Raw genomic sequence first — 26,886 nt, 5'->3', positions numbered from 1 at the left:
GGAATGAGATTTCATTAAAGATGGGAAACCGGACTGTCTGTACGCTGACTATCTACCTCCCTTACTTAAAAGCATAATTTTCCTCGTCAAATTCCAGCTTGTCAATCTTGACTTTGGGGCTGGAAGAATAATGGTATCCATTATTTGAGCTTTTGTGTCCATAGCCATGGTCCTGGGATGAGAGGGTTGTCCTATGAGGAGAGGTTGAGTAGATTGGGCCTATACTGTCTGGAATTTAGAAGAATGAGAGGTGATCTCATTGAAACGTATAAAATTCTTAAGAGGGCCTGACGGGATAGATGCTGAGAGGCTCTTTCCCATGGCTAGAGAGTCCAGAACTAGGGGTCATAGTCTCAAGATAAGGAGTCGGCCATTTAGGACTGAGATGAGGAGGAATTTCTTCACTCAGAAGGTTGTGACTCTTTGGAATTCTCTACTCCAGAGGGTTGTAGATGCTCAATCGTTGAGTCTATACAAGACTGAGATCGATAGATTTTTAGACATTAAGGGAATCAAGGGATATGGGGATCGGGTGGGAAAGTGGAGTTGAGGTTGAAGATCCGCCATGATAATGAATGGGGGAGCAGGCTCGAGGGGCCGTAGGCCTACTCCTGCTCCTAGTTGTTATGTTCTTATGCAGCCAGCCCATCACCTGTTCTGATATACGTGGTATGTAAAATGTTACTGTTTCAAACAGCGTAGGCAAACTTTCAAGTGAGATAACTCAATTTTTAGTTTATTTCAATCAATTGACCATAAGCTAAAATATCGAGGCCAGAGAGGATGACGGCAATTTCCCCCTCCCCAGTTTCCTCCCCTCTCCTGAGTGGATCACAGGCACTGTTGCAATACCTTGCCCAAGGGGTCACTGTTCATGTGGGATGCCACTCCTGACTGCGACGTGCTGACTCCTGCTGAAAGTAGTCCATGTTGAGGTCAGGATTGGGGTCTGCTGTAGTGCCCCCTGCAGCCGCTCAAATAGCCCACCAATAGTGGCAGGCTAGGTTCACACGCACACCACAACAGATGCCGGGCTGGTTTCGGGCATACGAGCTCAAATAATGGAGGCGATTTTTCTACCCTCATGTCTTTAGTTCAGGGACACTGAGGTCAACTTTAGTACCCTCCCACCAACCATGGCTAAGATCAACTAACTGGGCGCAGACCAGAGACCCAACGCTATAACCATCCTGGCTTGGTACCGCACCAAGCCACGAGGGAGTTAGGGGAGAGAATGCAATTTATATCCCATATGTCACACATGAGTTATCAGGCTATCCCACAAGATAGCAATCTTAACCTGTGGCTCCTCCTCATCATCTATTTGTCTGTCTGTGTGTGTGTGTGTGTGTGTGTGTGCGTGCGTGCGTGCGTGCGCGCGCGCGCCCTATCAATGGATTGCTCCAGTTTGGTCTTGGCTATCTGGTGCTGTATTCTTTTGGCTAGTTGTCATATACTTTGATTTGTTTTTCGCCCCACACTGCTGATGACAGCCACTCTCGCTGGGCTACAGCCCCATGAATGACCGTCCTCTGGTCCATTCTTCCTGTTTGAACCTGGACGCTGAGTATCAGTGGGCTATTTGACTTTATGGACCATCACAGCCAAGTTCAGTCTTATCCATACACTGCAAAGTGCAGGAATCCTGTTTTTTTTATCCGCCCAAAGTCCAGGGCCAGTTGTAGGATCCGCACTAAGTTTGGTTTAATGCAGCCTTATGTGGTGCCGCTTCCCCCTTTTTTCTCGCTTCTCTTAAGTAACGTCTCTAACACACCATTTTCTACCTAGGGGGGCAGCCAGGCAGAGTCATCCTGTAAAATATCTGCTGGGTGGTGAGTGTGTGGCCTGACATGTTTTTATTTTTATTGTTTTCTCTCCCATGGGAAGAACCTAATCTCCAGTTGGCAGAGACTGGAAAGTCCCTCTTCGAGGAATTGTGACCATAAACCTGAACTTAACCTTTCAATGGCAAAGCGGTTTGGTGAATCGGTGGCCTGGTGCCTATTCTGGTTCTACAGTTACTATTTGCAGTTGGGTCCTTACTGTAACACCGTGTTACAAGCAAGACAAGCATTGACTTCATTCATTTTGTGGCTCTGCAGTTCCAACGAGTGCAGAACAGTATGATGAGAAGCTCAACAATGGACAAAATAGAGCCCAGGTATGAATGTATTCTGAGTAGCTATATACTGTTGTATATCCTGGTTTGTTCCAAAGAAACATGGTTAAACTATTTGTTGTTTATTTTCTCCTCTTTATTTGACCAATAATGTCTCCCCAAGTCTTCTGAAGGCACGGATTCTCTTTGGGGTACAAGTACTGTCCACTACCTTGTTCCTCATGTATGATCCCAGAGAGCGAGTGTTGGCACAGTATTTGACCATTGAAAGTATCACAGACGAGCCTGATCCTATCCTTACTCGATATGTGTGTGTATATATTTCTCACACACACACACACACACACACACACACACACACACACAATCTTTTCTCACTCTCTCTTTCCCCCTCCATTTCTCAGTTCAACAAGATTCACTGGATAATGATCAGGAATCAAACTTTAGCTGATTTTCCCTCTCCCTAGCCCAAGATCACTAAGGTGCTTTAACTACTTGCCTGACTGTGATCAGCTAACAGACCAGGGATAAAACCTAGGACCTGTGTGGTTTAGTACCACCGCAGGCAGTGTACTTAAACAGTTAAGAGGAGTGGGTTACTAACAGAAAGTGACATTGACAGAGTAAGGGCGAGTTTAAGAAAAGAATATTTAAAAAGAAAAAAATAAATAGAATCTTTGTGGGCCAAACATAATTGTCAGAATTTTCATAAAGATGCAACGAATCGTCATGGTCTGATGGTCACCCCACACGTATGTATGGACACAAACATATAGGCACACACTGTGCATGGGACAGGATGTACACAAACATATAGGCACACACTGTGCATGGGACAGGATATACACAAACATATAGGCACACACTGTGCATGGGACAGGATGTACACAAACATAGGCGCACACTGTGCATGGGACAGGATGTACACAAACATATAGGCACACACTGTGCATGGGACAGGATGTACACAAACATATAGGCACACACTGTGCATGGGACAGGATGTACACAAACATATAGGCACACACTGTGCATGGGACAGGATGTACACAAACATATAGGCACACACTGTGCATGGGACAGGATGTACACAAACATATAGGCACACACTGTGCATGGGACAGGATGTACACAAACATATAGGCACACACTGTGCATGGGACAGGATGTACACAAACATATAGGCACACACTGTGCATGGGGCAGGATGTACACAAACATATAGGCACAGACTGCATGGGACAGGATGTAGAAGGTTACTTTCTGCACCTGTAAGAACGTATTTTTGATTTTCAGAGAACTGGACACTATTTTAGCAGAGGTTACTTTAATGAATGCTCGCGCGGAGCTGTACCTGCGGTTCATCAAGAGAAGGATCACCGCTGATTTTGAGGTTTGCGATGCAGTTGCCTCTGAAGAAGTGAAGCAAGGTACGGTCCAGTCACTTCCTGGCTATAATGATGGAATTTCCCCGCAACTTCAGAACTGCTTGTGTGAAAATAAAATTGTTTCGAAGGGGGCTTTTTTTTTTGTTGGTATGTTATCGTCCCTCCCCTGGTCCAGTCTCCTCTGCTTGCATTCCTTTGGTGACTAGGAGGATGGAGGATGGGTGAGTGGGTGGCCTGATTATAGTGCCACTTTGAACCGGCTGTTGGGAGTTATGGAAGAACAACCCATTGCTGCTTCTCCCTCCCATTGGGGAGATGCTCAGCCTCCGCTCAACACCTTCCCATAGATGAGATGGAGGAATTGAACTCGCCTCTCACCACTGCAAGATACTGTGCTATGTTTTCTCCCTTTCCCTCCCTATTTCTCCCCTGCTCTCCCTGTAATTCTATATAAATGTGACCGTGCCAGCTGCGATTTCTATCCGTGTATTGATAACTGTAATGTTGTTGAATTGTTTGCCAATCTAGTTTGTGATTTGATTACTTGTGACCTACCCAGAGCATCAGAAGGCACTGGATAAACTGTCTAACCTATGTCTGCTGAGCCGGAATATGCAGGAGCTGATTGGATATTACATCACCATGGAGGAGTACTTCATGAGAGAGATGGTCAACAAGGTACTGTATAATATTCTACAGACTCTCTCACTCGTTGTCTGCAAAGCTATTATTATCACGGTAAAGTCCAGCCTCATTACACTAGGGAGGGGAAAACCAGCCACGGTTCCAGCTCCTGACCGTGTCCAGCAGTCCTCGGGACATGGGGTGAGAATGTGAAGGGGTGAGGCTGTGATTTCCCCCCCCCCCCCTCCATCTCAGAAGCCTGCCACTATTAACTGTCTACACTCTCACATGAAAATGACCCCTTGGACAAGGTACCAGAGGGATTGCATTGTACCAAGAGTCAGCACATTCAGGAGAGAAAACCGGGGGAAAAGGCATATTGATGATTATGAAAACAGAATATTTGTTAACTTGTAGCACTCTCAGATTAAATCACATAACATCAATTCTTGGAGACACCAGGTCCCTCGACATAGGGAGTAAATCACATAACATCAATTCTTGGAGACACCAGGTCCCTTGACATAGGGAGTAAATCACATAACATCAATTCTTGGAGACACCAGGTCCCTCGACATAGGGAGTAAATCACATAACATCAATTCTTGGAGACACCAGGTCCCTCGACATAGGGAGTAAATCACATAACATCAATTCTTGGAGACACCAGGTCCCTCGACATAGGGAGTAAATCACATAACATCAATTCTTGGAGACACCAGGTCCCTTGACATAGGGAGTAAATCACATAACATCAATTCTTGGAGACACCAGGTCCCTTGACATAGGGAGTAAATCACATAACATCAATTCTTGGAGACACCAGGTCCCTTGACATAGGGAGTAAATCACATAACATCAATTCTTGGAGACACCAGGTCCCTCGACATAGGGAGTAAATCACATAACATCAATTCTTGGAGACACCAGGTCCCTCGACATAGGGAGTAAATCACATAACATCAATTCTTGGAGACACCAGGTCCCTCGACATAGGGAGTAAATCACATAACATCAATTCTTGGAGACACCAGGTCCCTCGACATAGGGAGTAAATCACATAACATCAATTCTTGGAGACACCAGGTGTAGACCAGGTCCCTCCACATAATGACGAGGAGGGGGAAAATGGGTGAGGGAAACACCCCAGGAAACAGACCTTCTGGCCTGTTTGGCTCAGTTTCTCCCCATGCTTACCATTGAGGAGGGAATCTAATGCAAGTACTTTTTAAAAAAAACACAACAGTAGCATGTAATACAAAGAATTCTGTGTGCCCTATTGTGATTCCAATGCAAAATGGTCTAATTCATGGTTCAGATATCAGAAATCACAAAGGCAAATCTAAAGAGGTTTAACGCTGTAGCCAGTTGTATTGGAGGGTCTCAACCAAAGCATTAACTGACTTTCCCTTTTCAGGTGCTGACTGATCTGTGCATTTCCAGCAGTTTTTGTTTCTGTACATGCTATCTCAGCACACACCATGATTGAACTGGGATCTACCTGAACACTGCCTTTGCCAACTTAGCCATCTGGGGTGTTCGCAGCCCATATATACAGTACAGTGCTATAAAAGGCCTTCAAATATCACAATCCCGCTGTTAAAAACTACTTCATAACAGTTTCTGCATCCTATCTTCACAGATCTATAGTAAACTGATCCCCATCCTCTCAGCATAGGATACATAGAATTACATAGAATGTACAGCACAGAAACAGACCATTCGGCCCAACAGGTCCATGCCAGTGTTTATGCTCTACACAAGCCTCCTGCTTCCCTATGTCATCTAACCCCATCAGCATATCCTTCTATTCCTTTCTCCCTCGTGTTTATCTAGTTTCCCCTTAAATGCATCTACATTATTCGCCTCAACTACTCCTTGTGGTAGCGAGTTCCACATTCTCACCACTCTCTGGGTAAAGAAGTTTCTCTGAATTCCCAATTGAATTTATTAGTGACTATCATATATTTATGGCCCCTAGTTCTGGTCTCCCCCATCTTCTCTACGTCTACCCTATCAAACCCTTTCATAATCTTAAAGACCTTTATCAGATCACTCCTCAGTCTTCTCTTTTCTAGAAAAAAGAGCCCCAGCCTGCTCAATCTTTGCTGATAGGTATAACCTCTCAGTTCTGGTATCATCCTAGTAAATTTTTTTTGCACTTTCTCCAGTGCCTCTATATCCTTTTTATAATATGGAGACCAGAACTGTTCACAATACTTCAAGTGTGGTCTAACCAAGTTTCTATACAATTTAAAATAACTTCTCTGCCTTTCAATTCTATCCCTCTAGAAATGAACCTCAGTGCTTGGTTTGCTTTTTTATGGCCTTATTAACCTGTGTCGCTACTTTTCGTGATTTGTGTATCTGTGCCCCCAGATCCCTTTGCTCCTCTACCCCATTTAAACTCTTATTATCCAAGCAGTATGTGGCCCCCTTATTTTTCCTACCAAAATGTAATACCTCACACTTGTCTATATTGAAATTCACTTGCCATTAACATGCCCATTCTGCAAGTTTATTAATGTCTTCCTGTATTTTGTCACAGTCCTCCTTGGTATGAACTATAACCCCCAATTTGGAAGTTATAGTTAATACCGCAAACTCTGAAATTGCACTTCCAATTCTCGAGTCCAAACCGTTTATGCAAATAGTGAACAACAGTGGTCCCAGCACCAATTCGTATGGAACACCATTTCCCATCTTTGCCAGTCTGAGTAACCGCCTTTAACTCCTGTTTTCTGTTTTGTAGCCAGCTTGCTATCTATTCTGCTACTTGTCCCCTGACTTCACATGCTCTGACCTCAGCCATGAATCTACTATGCGGTATCTTATCGAAGGCCTTTGAAAATCTAACTATACTACATCCACTGCCTTACCCTTGTCCACCCCTTCTGTTACTACTCCAAAGAATCCAAGTTTTTTTTAAAAATCTGGTATCAGTAAAAGTGACCATGAAGCTGTCAGATTGTCGTAAAAACCCAACTGGTTCAATAATGCCCTTTAGGGAAGGAAACCTGCTGTCTTTACTCCAGTCTCTCACCAACATGGTTGATACTTAATTCGCTCTGAAGTGGCCTAGCAAGCCTCAGTTGTAACTAGGGATGGGCAATAAATGCCGGCCCACATCCCGAGAATGAATATTAAATAAAAGCTTCAGCACATTGTTCTGGACTCTGTGATTTTTGGTGGATGGTACTGTAACTCAGGCTAGGGGAGGAGACTCACCTTCTCCTGCTCTCCAGTCTGTGCTGCACTCTTCTGTCTGTACTCTCCAGCCCTGCTCTCTGCTCTCCCCTCTCCAGCTGCAGGCCTTGTGTCACTGGTGACAGTGGACTGGACTGAATACAAGAATGGGAGAGGGGGATGGTGGAGATCAGTGTCAGAGAGTGCAGTTCAGGCGGGGGAGCTGAAGGTGAGCTACAGCAAAGTCACAGAGCACAGGACAGTGAGCTGGAGCTGAAGGGACCAGGATCAGAGAGGCAGAAATCTGGGCAGGAGCAGGGAGTTTCAGCAGGAAGATTGACAAAGGCAGACGAGCGGGAGAGACCAAGACTGGAGAGTCCAGGACAGTAGGGCCAGATAAAAGGGAGCTGACCAGTTTGGATCTTTATAACCAGCCCTTGTCTCCATTTGAGACTTAGTGTGCTGCACAGCTTGTTGTAATGCATGTTGGGCTTGCTGGGTAGTGGTCAGGAGCTGGTACCCTGGCTGGTTTTCCCCTCTCTACAGAGGTGCTGTGACACATTTAATGCCCAACTACTGCCCCACCTGAATTCGGTTACCTTGGGGCAACAACAACTTGCATTTATATAGTATCTTTAATGTAGTGAACCTCACCGAGGGGAGAAAAGATGCAGAGCAGTAGTTGGAGGTGTCTTGAGGTGTGGATGGTTGAAGTATGTTTGGAGGAGGTTTTTGAAGGTGGGGAAGAAAGCAGAGTTGGAACTTGAGATTTTCCTGGTCTGTATGGCTGAGCTACTCATTGAATAACCTTGCTGAGGCATTTAAAGGTTTTTTAAAAAATTGTTTTATTGCAGGCTGTTGCGATGGATGTCTGCGAGAAGGGCCAGTTGACATCCAGCATGGTGGATGACGTGTTCTTCATTGTGAAGAAGTGCATTGGTCGAGCTCTGGCGAGTTCAAACATTGACTGCCTGTGTGCCATGATCAACCATGCCACCACAGTACTGGAGTCAGATTTCAGGTAATCAGGGGAATAGGACACTGCGCACGTCCTTTGTAACTCATTTCTCCAGTGACCCGTTCCTGGAACCGCTCGCTGACTCTGACGGTTGGTGTGGTATGAACAGGCTGAAACCGCCTCTCAGATTACGGGTCTCCTGCCAAGTGAATCTTTTTACTGGTCAGACCTGTGCCAGTTGGGCATTTGACTTTCCTGGTGGCTCAGTGGGTTAACTGTCCTGCTTGGCATTGTATTGGGCTGTATAGATTAGAAAGGTCCCAGGTTGGATCCCCAGCCTGTACTGACTTAGCTGATCCTAGCTGGGGAAGCATTTGTGGCATTCCCAGGGCCAGGGAGGACAAAGAGCAGCAAGGATTTCCACTACTGATTGCTGTTCAATCATCCCTTCTGGAAAGTGCGTGTGGACGGGCATCGGGTGAGAACAGGGCTGGGCTCAGCTGTGACGCCCCCCACTGCTGAACAGCCTGACAATGGTAGGGCAGCCCTGAAACTACACCCCAACAGGAATCAGCACCTTCAGGGGAGGAGGGTGGAAGCCAGTGATCAGCTGACTGAAAGAGAAGCCGAGTGTGCAGCTTTACGATTTCAACTTAAAGCAGCTGAACACTGTGTTCGTAGGTATGAACTGATTGAAAGGAACCTGAGAATCTCCCTATTCTCAGAATGTTCCATGCCCTTCCGAAAAAAAACTCTCCAGTCAATTAAAACCTTTTTTCCCTGCACGCAACTGTACTGTTCTTCCTGTAATGTTTGTGAGGGAATGAATCCGTCAGTGAGGTATTTTCTCTCTATCAATATCACTATGGTCAGGGCTATCTGAACTTTCCTCTCATATTCCTTACAACTCCAAATATGTGGTGCTATATGTGATTCTTCACCCTATATTCGCTGTTGAAATCCAGACATATCTCACTGTCTCTGACTCTAACTCATTCTTTCCTACAGTGTCAAAGCTGTGGAATTCCTAACCTCCCTTTGTCTTTCCTTCCTCCTGATGAGACTTTAAATACCCAAGCTTGGGTCATCCGGATACTATTGCTGATTTATTGCATCTTTTATTCTCTTCAACCTCATTGGTGCCCTCCTCTATGGTCCCGGGCCCTTCAATAATAAAACAAAACATTTTTAAAAATCTCACCCATCTCTGCTATCCCAGGCCAGAGCTGCACACCTCTCACCTGCCTTGTTTTGTAGGTCCACTTCACTCCTGTTTCAACTTCAGTGACATTCCCAAATCTTAAAATGTTCCTGGGAACCATTGCATTCCTCAAGATATGTACTCAATTTGTTTTTTTTTTCTCTCACGGAAGGGTTAATGTTTCAGGCCGATGTTCAGGGTTCTGACGAAATGTCATCAACCTGAAACATTAACCCTTCCTTCCCCTCTCCATAGATGCTGCCTGACCTGCTGAGTGTTTCCAGCATTCTCTGTTCTTATTTCTGATTTCCAGCACCTGCAGTATTTTGTCTTTTCCATTTGTGGAAACCGTGACAATGCAACATTAGGCTGCTTAAAATAACATGTCCCTATCTCTGGAGCTGTGTGCCAGCTATTCCAGTTCCCAGAGGTTTGCATACAGCCCTTGTTCTGAAGTGCTAGGAAGCAATCAGAGATGGGTTCCTTTGAATTTTATTCTCCCTATGGGGAGGTGCCTGGCTCTCCCAGAACAGCCTGTCTGTGATTGATAACTCGGTGCTTTGGAGAATTGACCCCATGTTCCCCACTTGCTATAGTGTCATGTCTTGGCCCCTTGCAGCTGCTGCACTCTGTTATATAAGTTTAATCCTGAATGTTTTTTTCATCTGCTGACTGCACCTGTTGCATCCACATAGTGCATTTGTATAACCTGTGCTGCATTCTTTATTATCACTTCAGTCTCTTACAAATGCAATATGTCAAAACTAATAGCAATATGTCAAAACCTTATAGGCCTGAACTCTCCACTGCATGAGGAGGAACTGAGTCATAAGATGAGACGGTCCCAGGTACAAACCCCACTCTGCATTGAGTTACCCGAGCCCAGCCGGGGCTGCAATTGGAGCTCTACAGTTGGCCATACAACAACAACTTGCACTTATATAGCGCCTTTAACATAGTAAAACATCCCAAGGCGCCTCATGGGAGCGTTATCAAAATAAATTTGACACTGAGCCATGTAAGGAGATATTAGGACAGGTGACCAAAAGCTTGGTCAAAGAGGTAGGTTTTAAGGAGCGCCTTATAGGTGGAGAGATTTAGGGAGGGAATTCCAGAGCTTAGGGCCTAGGCAGCTGAAGGTGCGGTCACCAGTGGTGGTGTGATTAAAAACTGGAATGCGTAAGAGGTAAAAATTGGAGGAACGCAGAAATCTCGGAGGGTTGTAGGGCTGGAGGAGTTTACAGAGATTGGGAGAGGCGAGGCCATGAAGGGATTTGAAAACAAGGATGAGAATTTTAAAATCGATCCTTTGCTGGACTGAGAGCCAATGTAGGTCGGCGAGCACAGGGGTGATGAGTGAACGGGACTTGGTGCGAGTTAGGATATGGGCAGCAGAGTTTTGGATGAGCTCAAGTTTATGGAGGATGGAAGATGAGCACCGACTGAAGTCATTTCATGATGTTCTCGTTGGTATTAGTGTGGGAGAAACTGAGTCATTTGCTAGCTATGATCGTACAGGGTCAGTTCATGTCTGTGATGGTACAGGAGGAATCTATGGGTCAGTGATGGTACAGGAGGAATCTATGGGTCAGTGATGGTACAGGAGGAATCTATGGGTCAGTGATGGTACAGGAGGAATCTATGGGTCAGTGATGGTACAGGAGGAATCTATGGGTCAGTGATGGTACAGGAGGAATCTATGGGTCAGTGATGGCACAGGAGGAATCTATGGGTCAGTGATGGTACAGGAGGAATCTATGGGTCAGTGATGGTACAGGAGGAATCTATGGGTCAGTGATGGTACAGGAGGAATCTATGGGTCAGTGATGGTACAGGAGGAATCTATGGGTCAGTGATGGTACAGGAGGAATCTATGGGTCAGTGATGGTACAGGAGGAATCTATGGGTCAGTGTCGGTACAGGAGGAATCTATGGGTCGGTGATGGTACAGGAGGAATCTATGGGTCGGTGATGGTACAGGAGGAATCTATGGGTCAGTGTCGGTACAGGAGGAATCTATGGGTCGGTGATGGTACAGGAGGAATCTATGGGTCAGTGATGGTACAGGAGGAATCTATGGGTCGGTGATGGTACAGGAGGAATCTATGGGTCGGTGATGGTACAGGAGGAATCTATGGGTCAGTGATGGTACAGGAGGAATCTATGGGTCAGTGATGGTACAGGAGGAATCTATGGGTCGGTGATGGTACAGGAGGAATCTATAGGTCAATAGTTAGCAGTTCTTTCCAATAGATTTTTGTCTTTTGTTTAAGGCTAAAATCTGGTATGAGCTTGTTCTGAATAAGTCTAGGTCCTGGCAGTCTGTGCATCAAGCAGCTAACGTGAGCCAGTCTTTACAGCTGTTGCATTGGTGGTTGTGCATAGTCATGTACTGTACCAGCTTTTCCTGACGTGATGCCTTGAGATGTTTCTGTCTGTCCCTGTTGTGCAGGGAGGTGCTTTATAACAAGCTGCGGATGGGGTTCCCTGCCACGACCTTTCAGGACATACAGCGTGGTGTGACCAGTGCAGTGAACATCATGCATTCCAGCCTGCAGCAGGGCAAATTTGACACCAAGGGCATTGAAAGCACAGATGAAGCCAAGCAATCCTTTCTGGTATGTGCTGCTTTTTTTTTTTGCTTGCCTCTTCATGGGAAGTTCTGTGCCTGATGTGAGCCAGATGTCTCTCCTGCTGGCAGGCCACTGTTGAGAAATCGCTGTGTGGTGTATTGCTGATCTCACCCCACATCTTAACCCTTCTTGCGAAGCATTACTTGCCTACAGAGTTCAACTATTTTTTTGGTATAAATTTTGTCCCCAGGTGAGGGATGTTAGTGCCGAGACAGTTTCCATTTTGCACACCTGGTTCCAGCATCAGGCACTCCTAAACCTGTTCGTCACCCAGCACTGCTGTCGGGAACATTGTGATAATTCGTTGTGGCGGCTAAAAGATGGCTTGATGTTGGCCAGGGCCCCTTGCCTTTTCAGCGGTGACTACTCCCCTCCTTCACAGGCCTGTGGTTGTGTTCAAGGGTGCTGGTTGGTTAGAGTGGAACCTGGCTGTCCATCTGTGTACATCACCCTGGCAGTGGCTTGTACCCACAGCCAGCAATTGTCTTTGCTGAGAATTATGAGGATGATCATCCTGCATGAAATCTTACAGCACAGGAGGGCGCCATTCGGCCCATTATGCCTCTACCAGCATCGAGCCTACAGTCACAAGGCTTCACTGAAAGCAGAGACAGAAATGTAGTGAAATTAGGATCATTTCAAGAAATACTCTTTTTCTCTTTAAATTAGTGTTTTTTGTGTGCTGGGAACTGGACCATTTTCCCTTCAGACACCCAGGGCTCGATTTTACCGTCGGGTTTCCTGTGCGTTTCCAGCGGGGGGGCCCCGAAAATCCCGATATCCAGGCACGTGACCGGATCGCGCCACGATCCCGCCCACTTCCGGGTTCCCCGATGACGTGCGGGGGTGCGTGCGTGGCCCCCGCTGGTGGGAATCCCGCAGGCAATTAAAGCCAGCGGGATGCCACTTGAGGTTATTTATTTCGCTTGTTCAGGTCATTAACTGACCTGATTAAGGGACTGTGTGTGATTTTGGGGAAACATGGGACTGTTTCACACACTGGGGGAAACAGTCCTAGTTGAACTGGACGTGTTACAGCCGTCAGCCTGTGGCAGCTGCAAAGGTCCATTTGACAGGTGGGGTGGGGGGAGACCCTCACCCATTGCAGGAGGCCGCTCTGTCACTTGGGACAAAGTGTGGCCTCCACCACCCCCCTCCTGACGGTCAAAGTCACCAACCTGCACACTCACCCCGGGGTCCGGAGACATGTGCCTACCTTGCGGACCCCCTCAGATGTACATATTGCAGATGGGGGCCGCCGTAGCTGCAGTCATGACCCCCTCGGAGGGCGAACAGCATCACCAGCCTCGCCATCCACGCCGTCCACCTCTGACACGTGGAGCTCCACAACAGAGTGCTGTGACACATCCACCTGTACAGCAGGAGGGAGGGCTACCGCAGAGAGAGACGCGTCGCAGAGGGCACTACCCTCGCCACAGGGTCCACAGACCGAGGCGCAGCTCCCCGGACCTCTCCGAGCAGCAGTGCACTCGGAGGCGCAGATTCACTCGACATGTAGTCGTGGAGATCTGCAGCCTCTTTCATGCCGAGCTGCTCCTGGCTGGCCCCAGCACCATCTGCTTACCTGTCGCTGCCAAAGTCACCACTGCCCTCCACAACTTCTCCTCCGCATCCTTCCAGGGTGCAGCCGGGTACACCGCCGATGTCTCTCAGTCGTCTGCGCGGAAGAGCCCTGCAAATACACCTGCACCTACTCTGCAGTAACACAATGGGTGGCATCAGTGGTTGGTCCTCATAGTGATACCCAGGAGCGGGCATTATTGCACACAACAGACAGGATTCGCGGAGACATGGCAGTGGTGGTGCCAATATAATGTGTGATGTTTGTTGCTCTGAAATTCAATATAGGTAACACCCATGGCAAACCCTCAGACACCCTTGTGCATCCCCTTCATGCTCACGACACGTTTGCCGAACGCTGCCTACTGCACATATGCGATGCATGCCCTGTGGCTGCAGCACAGGTGGTGGCAGGTTGAGTGAGGCTGGCCGTGAGAGAGATGCACGAGAGGGTGAGTATGGGATAGAGCCATGAGATTGTATGAGGATTGGGTTGCGTGTTAGTGGCGGGTGAGTACTGGCGAGGTGAGTAGGTGCAGGTAAGATGAGGATGGGGTTTGAGTGAGTATGAGGGGTGATGTGACAGAGTAGTGTTGGCGGTGCCGAAGGAGATGTGGGGTGGGGGCAGTGTTGTGGCAGACGGAGTGTAGGGGAAAGACTACATGTTCTCACTGTGGCTGACCTACTGCGGTCATTGGAGCGCCTCCTGCACTGTATGCAGGTGGGCGATATGTTGGTGGTGCAGGTGACCCCCTCTGCCACCTCAAGCCAGGCCTTCCTGGTGGCAGAGGCAGGCCGCTTCCTCCCGCCCGCCGGGGGGAAGGTCTCTGTCCTCCCCCTCCTCCTCACCCCATCTGATGATACCTGGGGTGAGGCATCATTAAACTGGGAGCAGCCTTCCCCCTGGGCTGCTCCATGCTGCAATTTGTTCCATTGGTTGCAGCATCTGTCAGTGGAGGACTGCCCCTTTAACTAGAGAGCCTCCAGCTGACAGATCGTACTGCGCATGCGCAGCCCGCCTGACGAGCAGACCAGCAGCGCGGACCCCGGAGGAGCAGGTAAGTGATTCCAATTAGTGCATTGCCTGCTACGATCGCGCGGGCAACCCACTAATTTCACCGGGTGCGGAGGCCACGCACCCGAAACCCAACCCGCCGGAAACCCGCAGGCCTGGTAAAATCAGGCCCCCAGTGTCAGCATCGAACGCTCCCAGGCCAGGTATAGCACAGTTAGATGCAGAGTAAAGCTCGCTCTGCTCTGCCCCAGCAATGTCCCTCGGCCCCAATCTCAAGAGTGCCCCCTACTGCACCAGTGTGACACACCATCCCTTTCCTACACCAGTCATCCTAGTGTAATTGCTGAGTTAGTGCAATTTTCTGCTGTAGGTTCATGTTGGATTGAGACTTGCTAAACTCATTTCATGTTGGACTGCCAAAGAGCCTGGGCTAGATTTGAGCCCAGAGATCCCTCCAGTGTCTAACACGCTGTACCAGCCAGTCCCAGAAATGAACTTTCTGAACTCTTATCATAAGCCCAATCACAGACTCTTGCACTACTTGATGATGTTGTGTATCTCTTCTGCTCGTTGTTCTAATTTGCTCAGGTATGTGCCTTTAAGTTGTCTCTTCTTCTCGTTTAGGTGACTCTGAATAATGTGGAGTTGTGTAGTGAAAATCTCCTGACCCTGAAAAAGAACCTCGAGGTAAGAGAATATCGAATTCCAAGGGCAGGCATTGTGCTACGGGATTAACATTTTTCCAATTCTCTCCCCTCCTCTCCAGAAGGCACAGACTCCTGCTGGGGTACAGTCCCGTGGGCACTGACAGCCCCCCAGTACCTCACCCATGTGCCCCTTCGTTACATGATCAGCCTGGACATTGTGTGATGAGGGACTATTTGACTGTGGGCAGCATCACAGTTAAATCCAATCTGTCACCACCCAGCAACCCCACACATGCTGATGGTCACTGGTACTGCTCTGGTATTGAGGAGTGAGGCCAGGCTGATAATTGTTCTCTTGTCGCAAGATTACTGTTTATCTACTCACATTTACAATTCTAGACCTCAGTTATACATACCAGCTGTTTGAGAAAAGGGGCAGGGCAGCAGCTCTAGTGTTTGGACGTTGCACTCCTGTTTAGAAAGCACAAGTTTGAATCCTAGCCTCAGCTGACTTTCAAATTTTGTTTCCTTCTCCCTCTCCCAATCCCAATCCCAATCCCCTCCCCGGCCAAATCAGCAAGTCTCACTGGGCAGCTGCGAGGACCAATGTTTTTGTGTTACCAGTTTTCTCCTCTCCTCTCCTGAAGGCGCTGCCTGATGCTAGGGACAGTTCCATGGGAGGTGCCAGTGCCTCAGCCATTCACCGTGTGTGAGCCCAGATAGTGAGTGTCTGCAGGCAACTCAACCATGAAGGGCATCATAGCTGAGCTAGGTTCTATCCTCACCCAACACATGCGCACTTTCCAGAGAAATCACTGGATGGCGATCGGGAGCGGGAGCCATGGCTGATTTTCCCCTGACTAACCCAGAGGCACCGAGACCAATTGTGACATTCCAATTGCTTATCCTAGCCGAGACCAGTTAACTCAGCACAAACCGGGGGATTGAACCTTGCACTTTCTGGTTTGCGCAGCTCAGTACCGCACAATTGAGCAAGTCCATTCTTATTTAGGGAGGGGGATAAAAAACTGGCTCACAAAAATGAAGCTGCATGTGGGGAGGTCTGCAGCTCAGGCTGTCACAGTGTCACACTGTCCCTGCTGAAGGAGGAAGTGTGGTTGCAGCAGGAATGTAACCGTAATAGCTTGATGAAGAGGTGTGTGTTTCTTTACAGAGTGACTGTACAAAGTTGTTCAACCAAGGCCTGGGAGCGGAGCAGGCACAAGCGAAGATTGACAGCTGCCTGTCGGACTTGGCTGCGATATCCAACAAGTTTAAGGACCTCCTGCAGGTGAGTTAGTTGCAGACTGCCTTTTGGTCCCTTTCGGCTGTGGTACAATAGGAGTGGATAAGGGCTATACCCCTTTAGGAACTCCAGCTTCCTGCCTGTGAAAGGTTCCTGGCCATTGAGTACTGTAAATCACAATAGTTTGGTACTGGGATGTAGGAATTCACCTAGAGATAAAAGCCTGGTTGTAGGAATTCTGACAACATAGTTCCTTTAAGTTGGTCAACTATCTGAAATCATCTGTGTTATATTTGCCATGTCATAACCCAACTTTTGCCAATTTTATCTTTTGACTAGTTAATTGTAGACCCTGAAATTAATGCAAACCCATCAAGTTCGGTGCTTTCACATTTAGAAAACGGCCTGAAATAAATCAAATCAAAAATTTAACAGGTTTTGAGCTTGTCCGTGTTGTGCCTGGATATCTGGACCACAGCACTGTAACTTTCTCCTGGAGTCTAAAGGCTCAGGAGCACCTCCAGCTGGGACTTCTTGGCAATGTAACTGTTTGTAATTGGAGAACATCCACAACATTTCTCGCCCTGGGAGGGACGTGACCACCGAACGAACGACATTCCGTGCTGAAATCTGGGAATGACAGACAGCAGTGCTAATACTGTCATCATTTACAGCAAGTTTGAGGGTTTTTTTATACATTCATGGGATGTGGGCGTCGCTGGCAAGGCCATCATTTATTGCCCATTCCTAATTGCCCTTGAGAAGGTGGTGGTGAGCCGCCGCCTTGAACTGCTGCAGTCCATGTGGTGACGGTTCTCCCACAGTGCTGTTAGGAAGGGATTTGCAGGATTTTGACCCAATGACGATGAAGGAACGGCGATATATTTCCAAGTCAGGATGGTGTGTGACTTGGAGGGGAACGTGCAGGTGGTGTTGTTCCCATGTGCCTGCTACCTGTGTCCTTCTAGGTGGTAGAGGTCGTGGGTTCGGGAGCTGCTGTCGAAGAATCCTTGGCGAGTTGCTGCAGTGCATCCTGTGGATGGTACACACTGCAGCCACAGTGTGCCGGTGGTGAAGGGAGTGAATGTTTAGGGTGGTGGATGGGGTACCAGTCAAGCGGCCTGCTTTGTCCTGGATGGTGTCGAGCTTCTTGAGTGTTGTTGGAGCTGCACTCATCCAGGCAAGTGGAGAGTATTCCATCACACTCCTGACTTGTGCCTTGTAGATGGGGGAAAGGCTTTGGGAAGTCAGGAGGTGAGTCACTCACTGCAGAATACCCAGCCTCTGACCTGCTCTTGTAGCCACAGTATTTATATGGCTGGTCCAGTTAAGTTTCTGGTCAATGGTGACCCCCAGGATGTTGATGGTGGGGGATTCGGCGATGGTAATGCCGTTGAATGTCAAGGGGAGGTGGTTAGACTCTATGTAGGTGAAACCTCTTGTTGCCTCAGCCCAACCAGGGACCAAAGCCAAGTGAATTGCTGAACCCCTTAAACATGGTCCCACGGGGACATACAGCCATGTCAGGATCCCATGAATGAATTTTTTTTTATAAAGTCCTTTGGATGAGATGTTGAACTGGGACCTTATCTACCAAAAATTCCATGGCACAATTGTAAAGCACAAACAAGTGTACGTTTGCTGTTATGATGCCCAATCTGTGTGTAAATTGGTTTTTGTCTTACAGGAAGGTTTAGCAGAACTCAACTCCACAGCTATCAAACCGCAGCTTAAACCCTGGATAACTGGGTTCCTCTCGATCTTCCACAACATTGAGGAGGTGAGAGCATTTAACCTCATGCATGTAAAAAGCAGGTGCCTGTACACGATTGAGGACATCGCAGAGTTACGGTTATATAATATATTGTATGGGCATAATTCCTGCTAATTGACTTTAGATTATTTTTCTATAAAACCTCCATACCAGCTATAAACCCAGCATCCTACTGCCCCATGTCACAAGTTGTGCAATTCTGCATCCCACAACCGAAAAACCTAGTGCCCTGTCGCTCTGTGTCCTAGGTGGAGAGTCTACATCTCAACACCTACAAACCTGGTATCCTTACTGTGTCACTAATGACCTTTTAATATATATATATATATATATATATAGATATATATATATAATCTGTTCACTGTAACATTCACAATCTGCACAACAGTGGAAATATCCTTGCTCTCATTTCTACATGCTGTATAACCCACATACACCATTGTCATTAAAGTCACTGCACCACAAATAAAACATTGGAATCTCTCCATATCTTCCTTACCTCAGATCTTAGCATAAAAAACCCTGGACACCTTCGGGCAATCAGGAAAACAACAGTCTAGTCACAGTCACATCCAAAACACAGCTGAGAATCAGAAAAGGCCCGCGAATAGTGTTGTTAACTGAGGTGGAAATGGCCAGTTTTCTTTGTGCACTAACGCGTGAGATACGAATCGATGTAACAGGTACAATCCAGAGGCTGTGACCTGAAGACCTTAATCAATTGAGATATTTCACACGTATGAAACCTAGTAATGCACCAATACCAGTTTCTTGTACTCTGTGGGTTCAGTGTATTTTGCTGCAGAACATTATGCAGAAGGGGGCTGTAATGATGGTAAAACATGCAAAGTGAGTAATGAGGTACCCACGGTTAGTCCTAAACAATCATTTGATGACAGAGCAAATTCCTGGTATGCCATATCCCAGGCTGCCCACATAACATGTGTTTGCTTAACATTTAGTTTTATTTTATTCTAGGAGGAGTTTAATGATTACGAGGCCAATGACCCCTGGGTTCAACAATTCATTCTCAACCTGGAGCAGTTAATGGCAGAGTTCAAGGTATGTGTGCACGGTTTTCTTAAAATCCATAAAGTTCCAATTAAGTTGAAGTCCCGGGCAAGAAATGCAGTTTCCCTAATCTTAGATCCTAAATTATAAACTGACAGCAGCAGTGAGGAATCACATTGTCTCTTACTTGTTCTTTCCCAAAGATCTCAGAACTGTGAAACTCCTTACCTCCCTCAGACTTTCCTTTCTCCTGCAACTTTCAGCCCCTTAAACACGAGCTAACATCACTCAGTTGCTACTTCTTCATTTACCTTGCCTTCTCTTATCGACTTAAGCGGTTCTGTACAAAGGCCTTGGGCCCTTCGTCTGTTTCTCAGTTTAAAAAAAAATGAGATAATTTTAGATGGCAACTGGCAGCAGACCAGCTGAGTGAGAGTAGAGTGCGTGCACCAGAGGGAGGGTGTGTCACATTGGCACTTTGCTATTCAATCCTACCTATCTGAGCAGGTCTACTCTCCTTGTGGTTTTAGAGGCCATTATTATTCATACTGCTATAGGTGTCAAGGAGAAGTAAAATGAAAGTTCTTCACCTTTCATCATTTCACCTTCCAACGTTATCCCTGGGAACAGGCAGAGATCTGGGGAAGTGGGTGTAGAGCAGCTCTCTGGTCTTTATATGCACTTACATCTGCAGTTTGAGGACAGGAGTATCACTGAGTTAAGGAGATTGAGATTAGTATAGTTTGCCAGGTAATTGAATCCTTGGGGATTGAACAGTGCCTGGAGCAGCCCTGGTGGCTCAATGGATCAGTGCACCGCCTGGGGTGGATCTGAGGTACACAGACCATGGAGGTCCCAGGTTCAGTCACTGCTGTTAGCCGATGTCAGCTGGGAGATCTGTGGGGCCCTGGAATTGGCTTCGGTATCCCTGGGTCAGCAAGGGGAAAATTTACCCCAGTTCCTGCTTCCGACTGCACCCAGTGACTTCCACTGGTAGGTGTGTGTGTGTGTGTGTGTGTATCAAATAAGGGCGGGATCCGGTTTGGCTGTGATTCCCTCACTGCCGGGTAGACTGTTTACTGTCTAGTCACAGTGGCCTCTCGGGCATGGTACGGGAGGGTGACTGGACCTGTAGAACTGTACCCCAACATGAGTCGGCTCTGTGAGGAGCAAAATAAAACTACCTGCTCCACTTGTGCAACGGTTCTTCAAAGCCCACACGAAACAAGCCGTCTGTTCTCTTTACAGATGCTAATGGATTCTTTGTTTTCATTTGTTCTTGGGATGTGGGCAACACTGGCAAGGCAGAGTTTATTGTCCATTCCTGTGTTTTTTTTTTCTAGTATTTTCAGATTTCCAGCATTCACAGTTTGTCTTTCCATTCCCCCTAGGTGTTGAGGGAGAGGGAAGGCACAATCCTTTCCACATGTGACTGTGTTTGTGTTCTGTAGGTTGGATTGTCCCCGGTGATCTATGATAATCTCACCAGTCTGATGACAAGCCTGATCGCGATTGAACTGGAGAAGGTGGTTCTCAAGTCGACATTCAGCCGGGTACGAGTGAGAAAGGCCATGAGTATTTTAGCACTTTGTACACACTGTCCTGAAACAAGCTGAGCTGACGGTTCATTGGGTGAAGGCACTGACCCATACAGAGGGCTGAAAGGGTTAAATTATGAGGACAGGTTGCATAGACTAGGCTTGTATTCCCTCGAGTATAGAAGATTAAGGGGTGATCTAATTGAGATGTTTAAGATGATTAAAGGAGTTGATAGGGTGGATAGAGAAACTATTTCCTCTGATGGGAGAGTCCAGAACAAGGGGGCATAACCTTAAAATTAGAGCTAGGCCATTAAGGAGTGATGTCAGGAAGCACTTCTTCACACAAAGGGGAGTGGAAATCTGGAAAACTCTCCCAGAAAAAGCTATTGAGGCTGGGGGTCAATTGAAAATTTCAAAACTGAGATTGATAGATTTTTGTTCGGTATGGGTATTAAGGGATATGGAACCAAGGTGGGTGGATGGAGTTGAGGTACAGATCAGCCATGACCTGACTGAATGGCTTGAGGGGTTGAATGGCCTCCCCCTGTTCCTATACTGGTACAATCCTGGGCTCAATCCTTGGCCTGTGCTGCGTGAGCTGACCTCGGCTGGGGTGGCCGTGGGCCACGCCGGTTGGTCTCAGCACTACCCGGGGTAGGCGAGGGAAAACTCTCCAGTGTTCCTGCTCCCATCACTAGTCAAGGACTTGCTAGAAAGCTCTGTGAGGATTTTGGTAAGGATAAGGGGGAAACTTCAAGAGGTGAAACAAATATATTTCTCAGAAATTGCAGGGCATGGTAAGGTGCTGCATGTATGAACATTTTAGGTAAAGTTATTTTTTTTTATCTTGAATAAACTGCTGAGATATTCCTTAGCATTTTGGAATGTCTTCTCCACAAATCACATTGCAGAATGAATGTCACCTTCCACTTTATTTTGTGGTCAGTTTTTCTCTTAAAGATGCTGATTCATTGCTGGGATACACGGGCATCAAGAACGCTCCAGTACTTTGTCTAACAGGCTGAGCTTCATACCTGAGCCTAGACAGCAAGTGCTGGCTATTCAGCTGTGAGGGGCAACACAGCTGAGCCTGACCCCAGTGTCTACTTTCCATAGGAGGGAGGGTCACTGGATAGCAATCTGGAGCAGGGATCTTGCCTGATTTTTTTTTTCCCCCTTGCTCTCTAGCATAATCATTAACTCTACTGCTGCCATGGATGAGACCAACTAACTCGGCACAGTTTGGTGGCAGGTGGTTTGGACAGTTTGTTGGCAGGTGGTTTGGACAGTTTGGTGCCATAGTAGGTGTTGCTTTTACCCTCAAGACTGTTTGATCAAGATGGGAGGGAGGGGCTCAAAAAACTCTTCAATTCTAAATGGGTTTAAATGAGATATCCTTTAGTGTCTTAATTTAAATATTCTCACCTACCCAGTGGTGATCTCCTAACTTCGTAAACATCCAGATGCCTCTTGAAAACTGACTGCGATATCTCCTCCTGACCTTTTTTGGTTACTTCTCAGCTCGGCGGGTTGCAGTTTGACAAGGAGCTCCGATCGCTGATCGCATACCTGACGTCAGTGATCACGTGGACCATTCGAGACAAGTTCGCTCGCCTCTCTCAGATGGCAACCATACTGAATCTGGAAAGGGTGAGTGCGTTGGGTGTGATGAAATAGAGTGGGAGGAGGATAAAGAAGAAAGAAAGACTTGCATTTATACAGCGCCTTCCTGGACGTCCCAAAGGGCTTTGCACCAACGAAGTACTTTTGAAGTGTAGTCACTGTTATAATGTAGGAAAACCAGGGTTTTGGATGGGCCGAATGGCCTGTTTCTCGGCTGTAAATTCTATGTAATCCTATACAGGAGGTTTCAGGACATTCGTAGGTTAGAACAAGCATTGCTGCTGGAGCAGGCAAGTTTGACAGAGGTCTGAATGATGTGCTCACAGCAGCGTACAAACTTGTATTTCAACAGTGCTGATTATGTACAGAGAGACATCTTGGTATTTTACAGGATGGAGGATACTAAATGGGAGGGGGGGGGGCAGGGGGGAGGAGAAAGGAAGAGGGTCAGGAGGGAGCAAAAGCACAGTCGAGGAGGAGGGCCTTAAAAAGGTTTGAAGGTAATGGAGCTGGCAAGATAGATGCTGAGGGAAGTAGGAAGTTCAGAGGACGTAGGCAAGGTGGCTGAAGGAGCAGCTGCTGAGGATGGAGCAGGAGAACAAGAAGTAGGCTGGTGTTCAAGGAATGGAGGGTACACATACGGGCACAGGCTGGAGAACACGGGTAGAGAGGGGCGAGACCACAGAGATCTGAAGGTGAGAATGAGAATCTTAGTAGATACTCTGGGATGTGGAAAACCATGGATCTTAGCAAGGGTACGGGAGATGGGCCTTAGGGAGGGTGAGGACAGTGGAATGGTATTCTGGGTGACTTGTAGGTTATTATTGGTCAAACGGGGAGGCTGACGAGCAGTGTCAGAGAAGTCCAGCCATGAGGAAAAGAGGGAGTTTCAGTAGAGGAGAGGTAAGGCTGGAGGCGGCAAATGTTGTAGAGGTGAAAGAAAGCAGACTTTGCAACAGATGAAGGCGGAAACTGAACTTGGTTTCCAGACCTCTGGGCTGAGCCTGTGGTAGTAGGCAGGGAGGGAGATGGAGTTGAGATTGGAGGCACGTCGATATTTACTGGAGCTGACGAGGACTTCTATGGTTTTTCTGACATAAAGCTGGAGGAAGTTTTGGCTCAGATAGGCAACTACTAGAGACAGTGGCACATAAGAAATTGGAAGGGTAGTAATCAGTAAGGAGGATAGTGATAGAATTCAAGAGGATATAGACAGGGTGGGGCATGGGCGGACACGTGGCAGATGAAATTTAACGCAGAAAAATGTGAAGTGATACATTTTGGTAGGAAGAACGAGGAGAGGCAGTATAAACTAGAGGGCATAATTCTAAAAGGGGTATAGGAACAGAGAGACCTGGGGGAATATGCCGTTGAAGGTGGCAGGGCAGGTTGAGAAAGCGGTTAAACAAGCATACGGGATCCTGGGCTTTATAAATAGAGGCATAGAGTGCACAAGTATGGAAGTCATGATGAACCTTTCACAGAACACTGGTTCGGTCACAACTGGAGTATTGCGTCCAGTTCTGGGCACTGCACTTTAGGAAAGATGTGAAGGCCTTAGAGAGGGTGCAGAAGAGATTTACTAGAATGATTCCAGGGATGAGGGGCTCTGGTTAAGTGCATAGACTGGAGAAGCTGGGGTTGTTCTCCTTGTGAGGAGATATGATAGAGGTATTCAAAATCATGAAAGGTCTAGACAGGGTGGATAGAGAGAAACTGTTCCCATTGGCAGAAGGGTCAAGAACCAGTGGACATAGATTTAAGATGATTGGCAAAAGAATGAAAGGTTCCATGAAGAAAAACTTTTTTACACAGCGAGTGGTTATGATCTGGAATGCACTGCCCGAGGCAGATTCAATCATGGCCTTCAAAAGGGAACTGAATAAGTACTTGAAAGGAAAAAAATTGCAGGGCTACAGGGATAGGGTGGGGGAGTGGGACTAGCAAGATTGCTCTTGCATAGAGTCGGCACGGACTCAATGGGCTGAATGGCCTCCTTCCGTGCTATGATTCTATGAAATAGGAGCAGGAATAGGCCATACGGCCTCTCGAGCCTGCTCCGCCATTCAATAAGTTGACTGATGACCTCAACTCCATTTTCCCGTCTGATCCCCCTATCCTGTGATTCCCTCAGAGTCCAAAAATCTATTGATCTCAGCTTTGAATATACTCAACGACTGAGCATCCACAACCCTCTGAGTGAAGAAATTTCTCCTCCTCTCAGTCCTAAATGGTCGACCCTTTATCCTGAGACTATGACCCCTAGTTCTAGACTCTCCAGCCAGGGGAAACCGCCTCTCAGCATCTACCCTGTCAAGCCCTCTCAGAATCTTTTATGTTTCAATGAGATCACCTCTCATTCTTCTAAACTCCAGAGAGTATAGGCCCATTCTACTCAACCTCTCCTCATAGGACAACCCTCTCATCCCAGGAATTAATCTAGTGAACCTTTTTTGTACAGCCTCTAAGGCAAATATATCCTTTCTTAGGTAAGGAGACCAAAACTGTACACAGTACTCCAGGTGTGGTCTCACCAAAGCCCTGTACAATTGCAGCAAGATTTCCTTACTCTTGTACTCCAACCCCCTTGCAATAAAGGCCAACATACCATTTGCCTTCCTAATTGCTTGCTGTACCTGCATGTTAACTTTCTGTGTTTTGAGTACAAGGACATCCAAATCCCTCTGAACACCAACGTTTAAAAGTTTCTCACAATTTAAAAAAATATTCAGTTTTTCTATTTTTCCTGCCAAAGTGAATAACCGTACATCTTCCCACATTATTACCTTCTTGCCCGTTCACTTAACCTGTCTATATCCCTTTGCAGCCTCTTTGTGTCCTCCTCACAGCTTACTTTCCCATCTAGCTTTGTATTGTCAGCAAACTTGGATACATTACACTCGGTCCCTTCATCTAAGTCATTAATATAGATTGCAAATAGCTGAGGCCCAAGCATTGATCCTTGCGGCACCCCACTAGTTACAGCTTGCCAACCTGAAAATGACCTGTTTATTCCTACTCTCTGTTTTCTGTCCATTAACCAATCCTCTATCCATGCTAATATATTGCCCCCAACCCCATGAGCCCTTATCTTGTGTAACAACATTTTATTCTGGCACCTTATCGAATGCCTTTTGAAAATCCAAATATACTCATCCACTGGTTCCCCTTTATCTACTCTGCTAGTTACATCTTCAAAAAACTCCAGTAGATTTGTCAAACATAAAACCTGTAGTTCCCTGTTTTCTCTCTCCCTCCTTTCTTGAATAGTGGGATTACATTTGCTACCTTCCAACCTACTGGGACCGTTCTAGAATCTAGGGAATTTCGAAAGATCATAACCAATGCATCCGCTATCTCTGCAGCCACCTCTTTTTAAAAACCCTAGGATGTAGGCCATCAGATCCAGGGGATTTGTCGACTTTTAGTCCCGTTAATTTCTCCAGTACTTCTTCTTTACTAATATTAATTACTTTTAAGTTCCTCACTCTCATTAGACCCTTGGTTCCCCACTATTTCTGCTATATTTTTTGTGCTTTCTACTGTGAAGACAGATACAAAATATTTGTCTGATGCCTCTGCCATTTCCTTATTCACCATTTTAATTTCTCCTGTCTCAGCCTCTAAGGGTCCCACGTTTACTTTTGCTGCTCTCTTCCTTTTTACAGACTTGTAGAAGCTCTTACAATCTGTTTTTATATTTCTTGTTCGTTTACTCTCATATTCTATTTTCTCCCTCTTTATCAATTTTTTGATCATCCTTTGCTGGTTTCTAAAACTCTCCTAATCCTCAGGCATTTTACTCTTAGCAACATTATATGCCTCTTTTAATCTAATACAATCCTTAACTTCTTGAGTTAGCCACGGATGGATCACTTTTTCCATGGAGTTTTTATTCCTCAATGGAATGTATATTTGTTGAGAATTTTGAAATATTTCTTTAAATGTTCACCATTGCTTATCTATTATCATATCTTTTAATCTAAGTTCCCAATCAACCTTAGCCATCTCACCCCTCATACCTATGTAATTGGCTCTGTATAAGTTTAAGACTCTAGTTTCAGACTTAATTACGTCTCTCTCGAACTCAATATGAAATTCTATCATATTATGATCACTCTTTCCCAGAGGATCCCTTACTATGAGATTACTAATTAACCCTGTCTCATTACACACGACAAGGTCTAAAACAGCCTGTTCCCGGATTGGTTCCATGACGTATTGTTCTAGAAAACTGTCTCTGATGCATTCCATGAACTCGTCCTCCAAACTACTTTTGCCAATTTGATTTGTCTAGTCTATGTGAAGATTAAAGTCCCCCACGATTATTACACTACCT

General features: G+C 46.5%; 1 protein-coding gene across 1 annotated transcript in view; it reads left to right on the top strand.

Moving 5' to 3' along the window:
• The window catches only part of cog4 (component of oligomeric golgi complex 4), a 51,548-nt gene that overhangs the window by 18,900 nt on the left and 5,762 nt on the right, over positions 1 to 26,886 (top strand). The window contains exons 8-18 of the mRNA XM_067997642.1: positions 2,103 to 2,161; positions 3,416 to 3,549; positions 4,067 to 4,185; positions 8,172 to 8,338; positions 11,929 to 12,094; positions 15,330 to 15,392; positions 16,527 to 16,643; positions 18,286 to 18,378; positions 19,351 to 19,434; positions 20,835 to 20,936; positions 22,446 to 22,574. Coding sequence (XP_067853743.1) covers positions 2,103 to 2,161; positions 3,416 to 3,549; positions 4,067 to 4,185; positions 8,172 to 8,338; positions 11,929 to 12,094; positions 15,330 to 15,392; positions 16,527 to 16,643; positions 18,286 to 18,378; positions 19,351 to 19,434; positions 20,835 to 20,936; positions 22,446 to 22,574 — 1,233 coding nt within the window. The remainder of the gene's footprint in view (positions 1 to 2,102; positions 2,162 to 3,415; positions 3,550 to 4,066; positions 4,186 to 8,171; positions 8,339 to 11,928; positions 12,095 to 15,329; positions 15,393 to 16,526; positions 16,644 to 18,285; positions 18,379 to 19,350; positions 19,435 to 20,834; positions 20,937 to 22,445; positions 22,575 to 26,886) is intronic.

This window comes from Heptranchias perlo, chromosome 16 (assembly GCF_035084215.1).
Source record: "Heptranchias perlo isolate sHepPer1 chromosome 16, sHepPer1.hap1, whole genome shotgun sequence".
In the NCBI taxonomy this organism is placed as follows: Eukaryota; Metazoa; Chordata; class Chondrichthyes; order Hexanchiformes; family Hexanchidae; genus Heptranchias; species Heptranchias perlo.
Note: the sequence above shows the minus strand (reverse complement) of the source record. Positions and strands in the feature narration are given on the sequence as shown.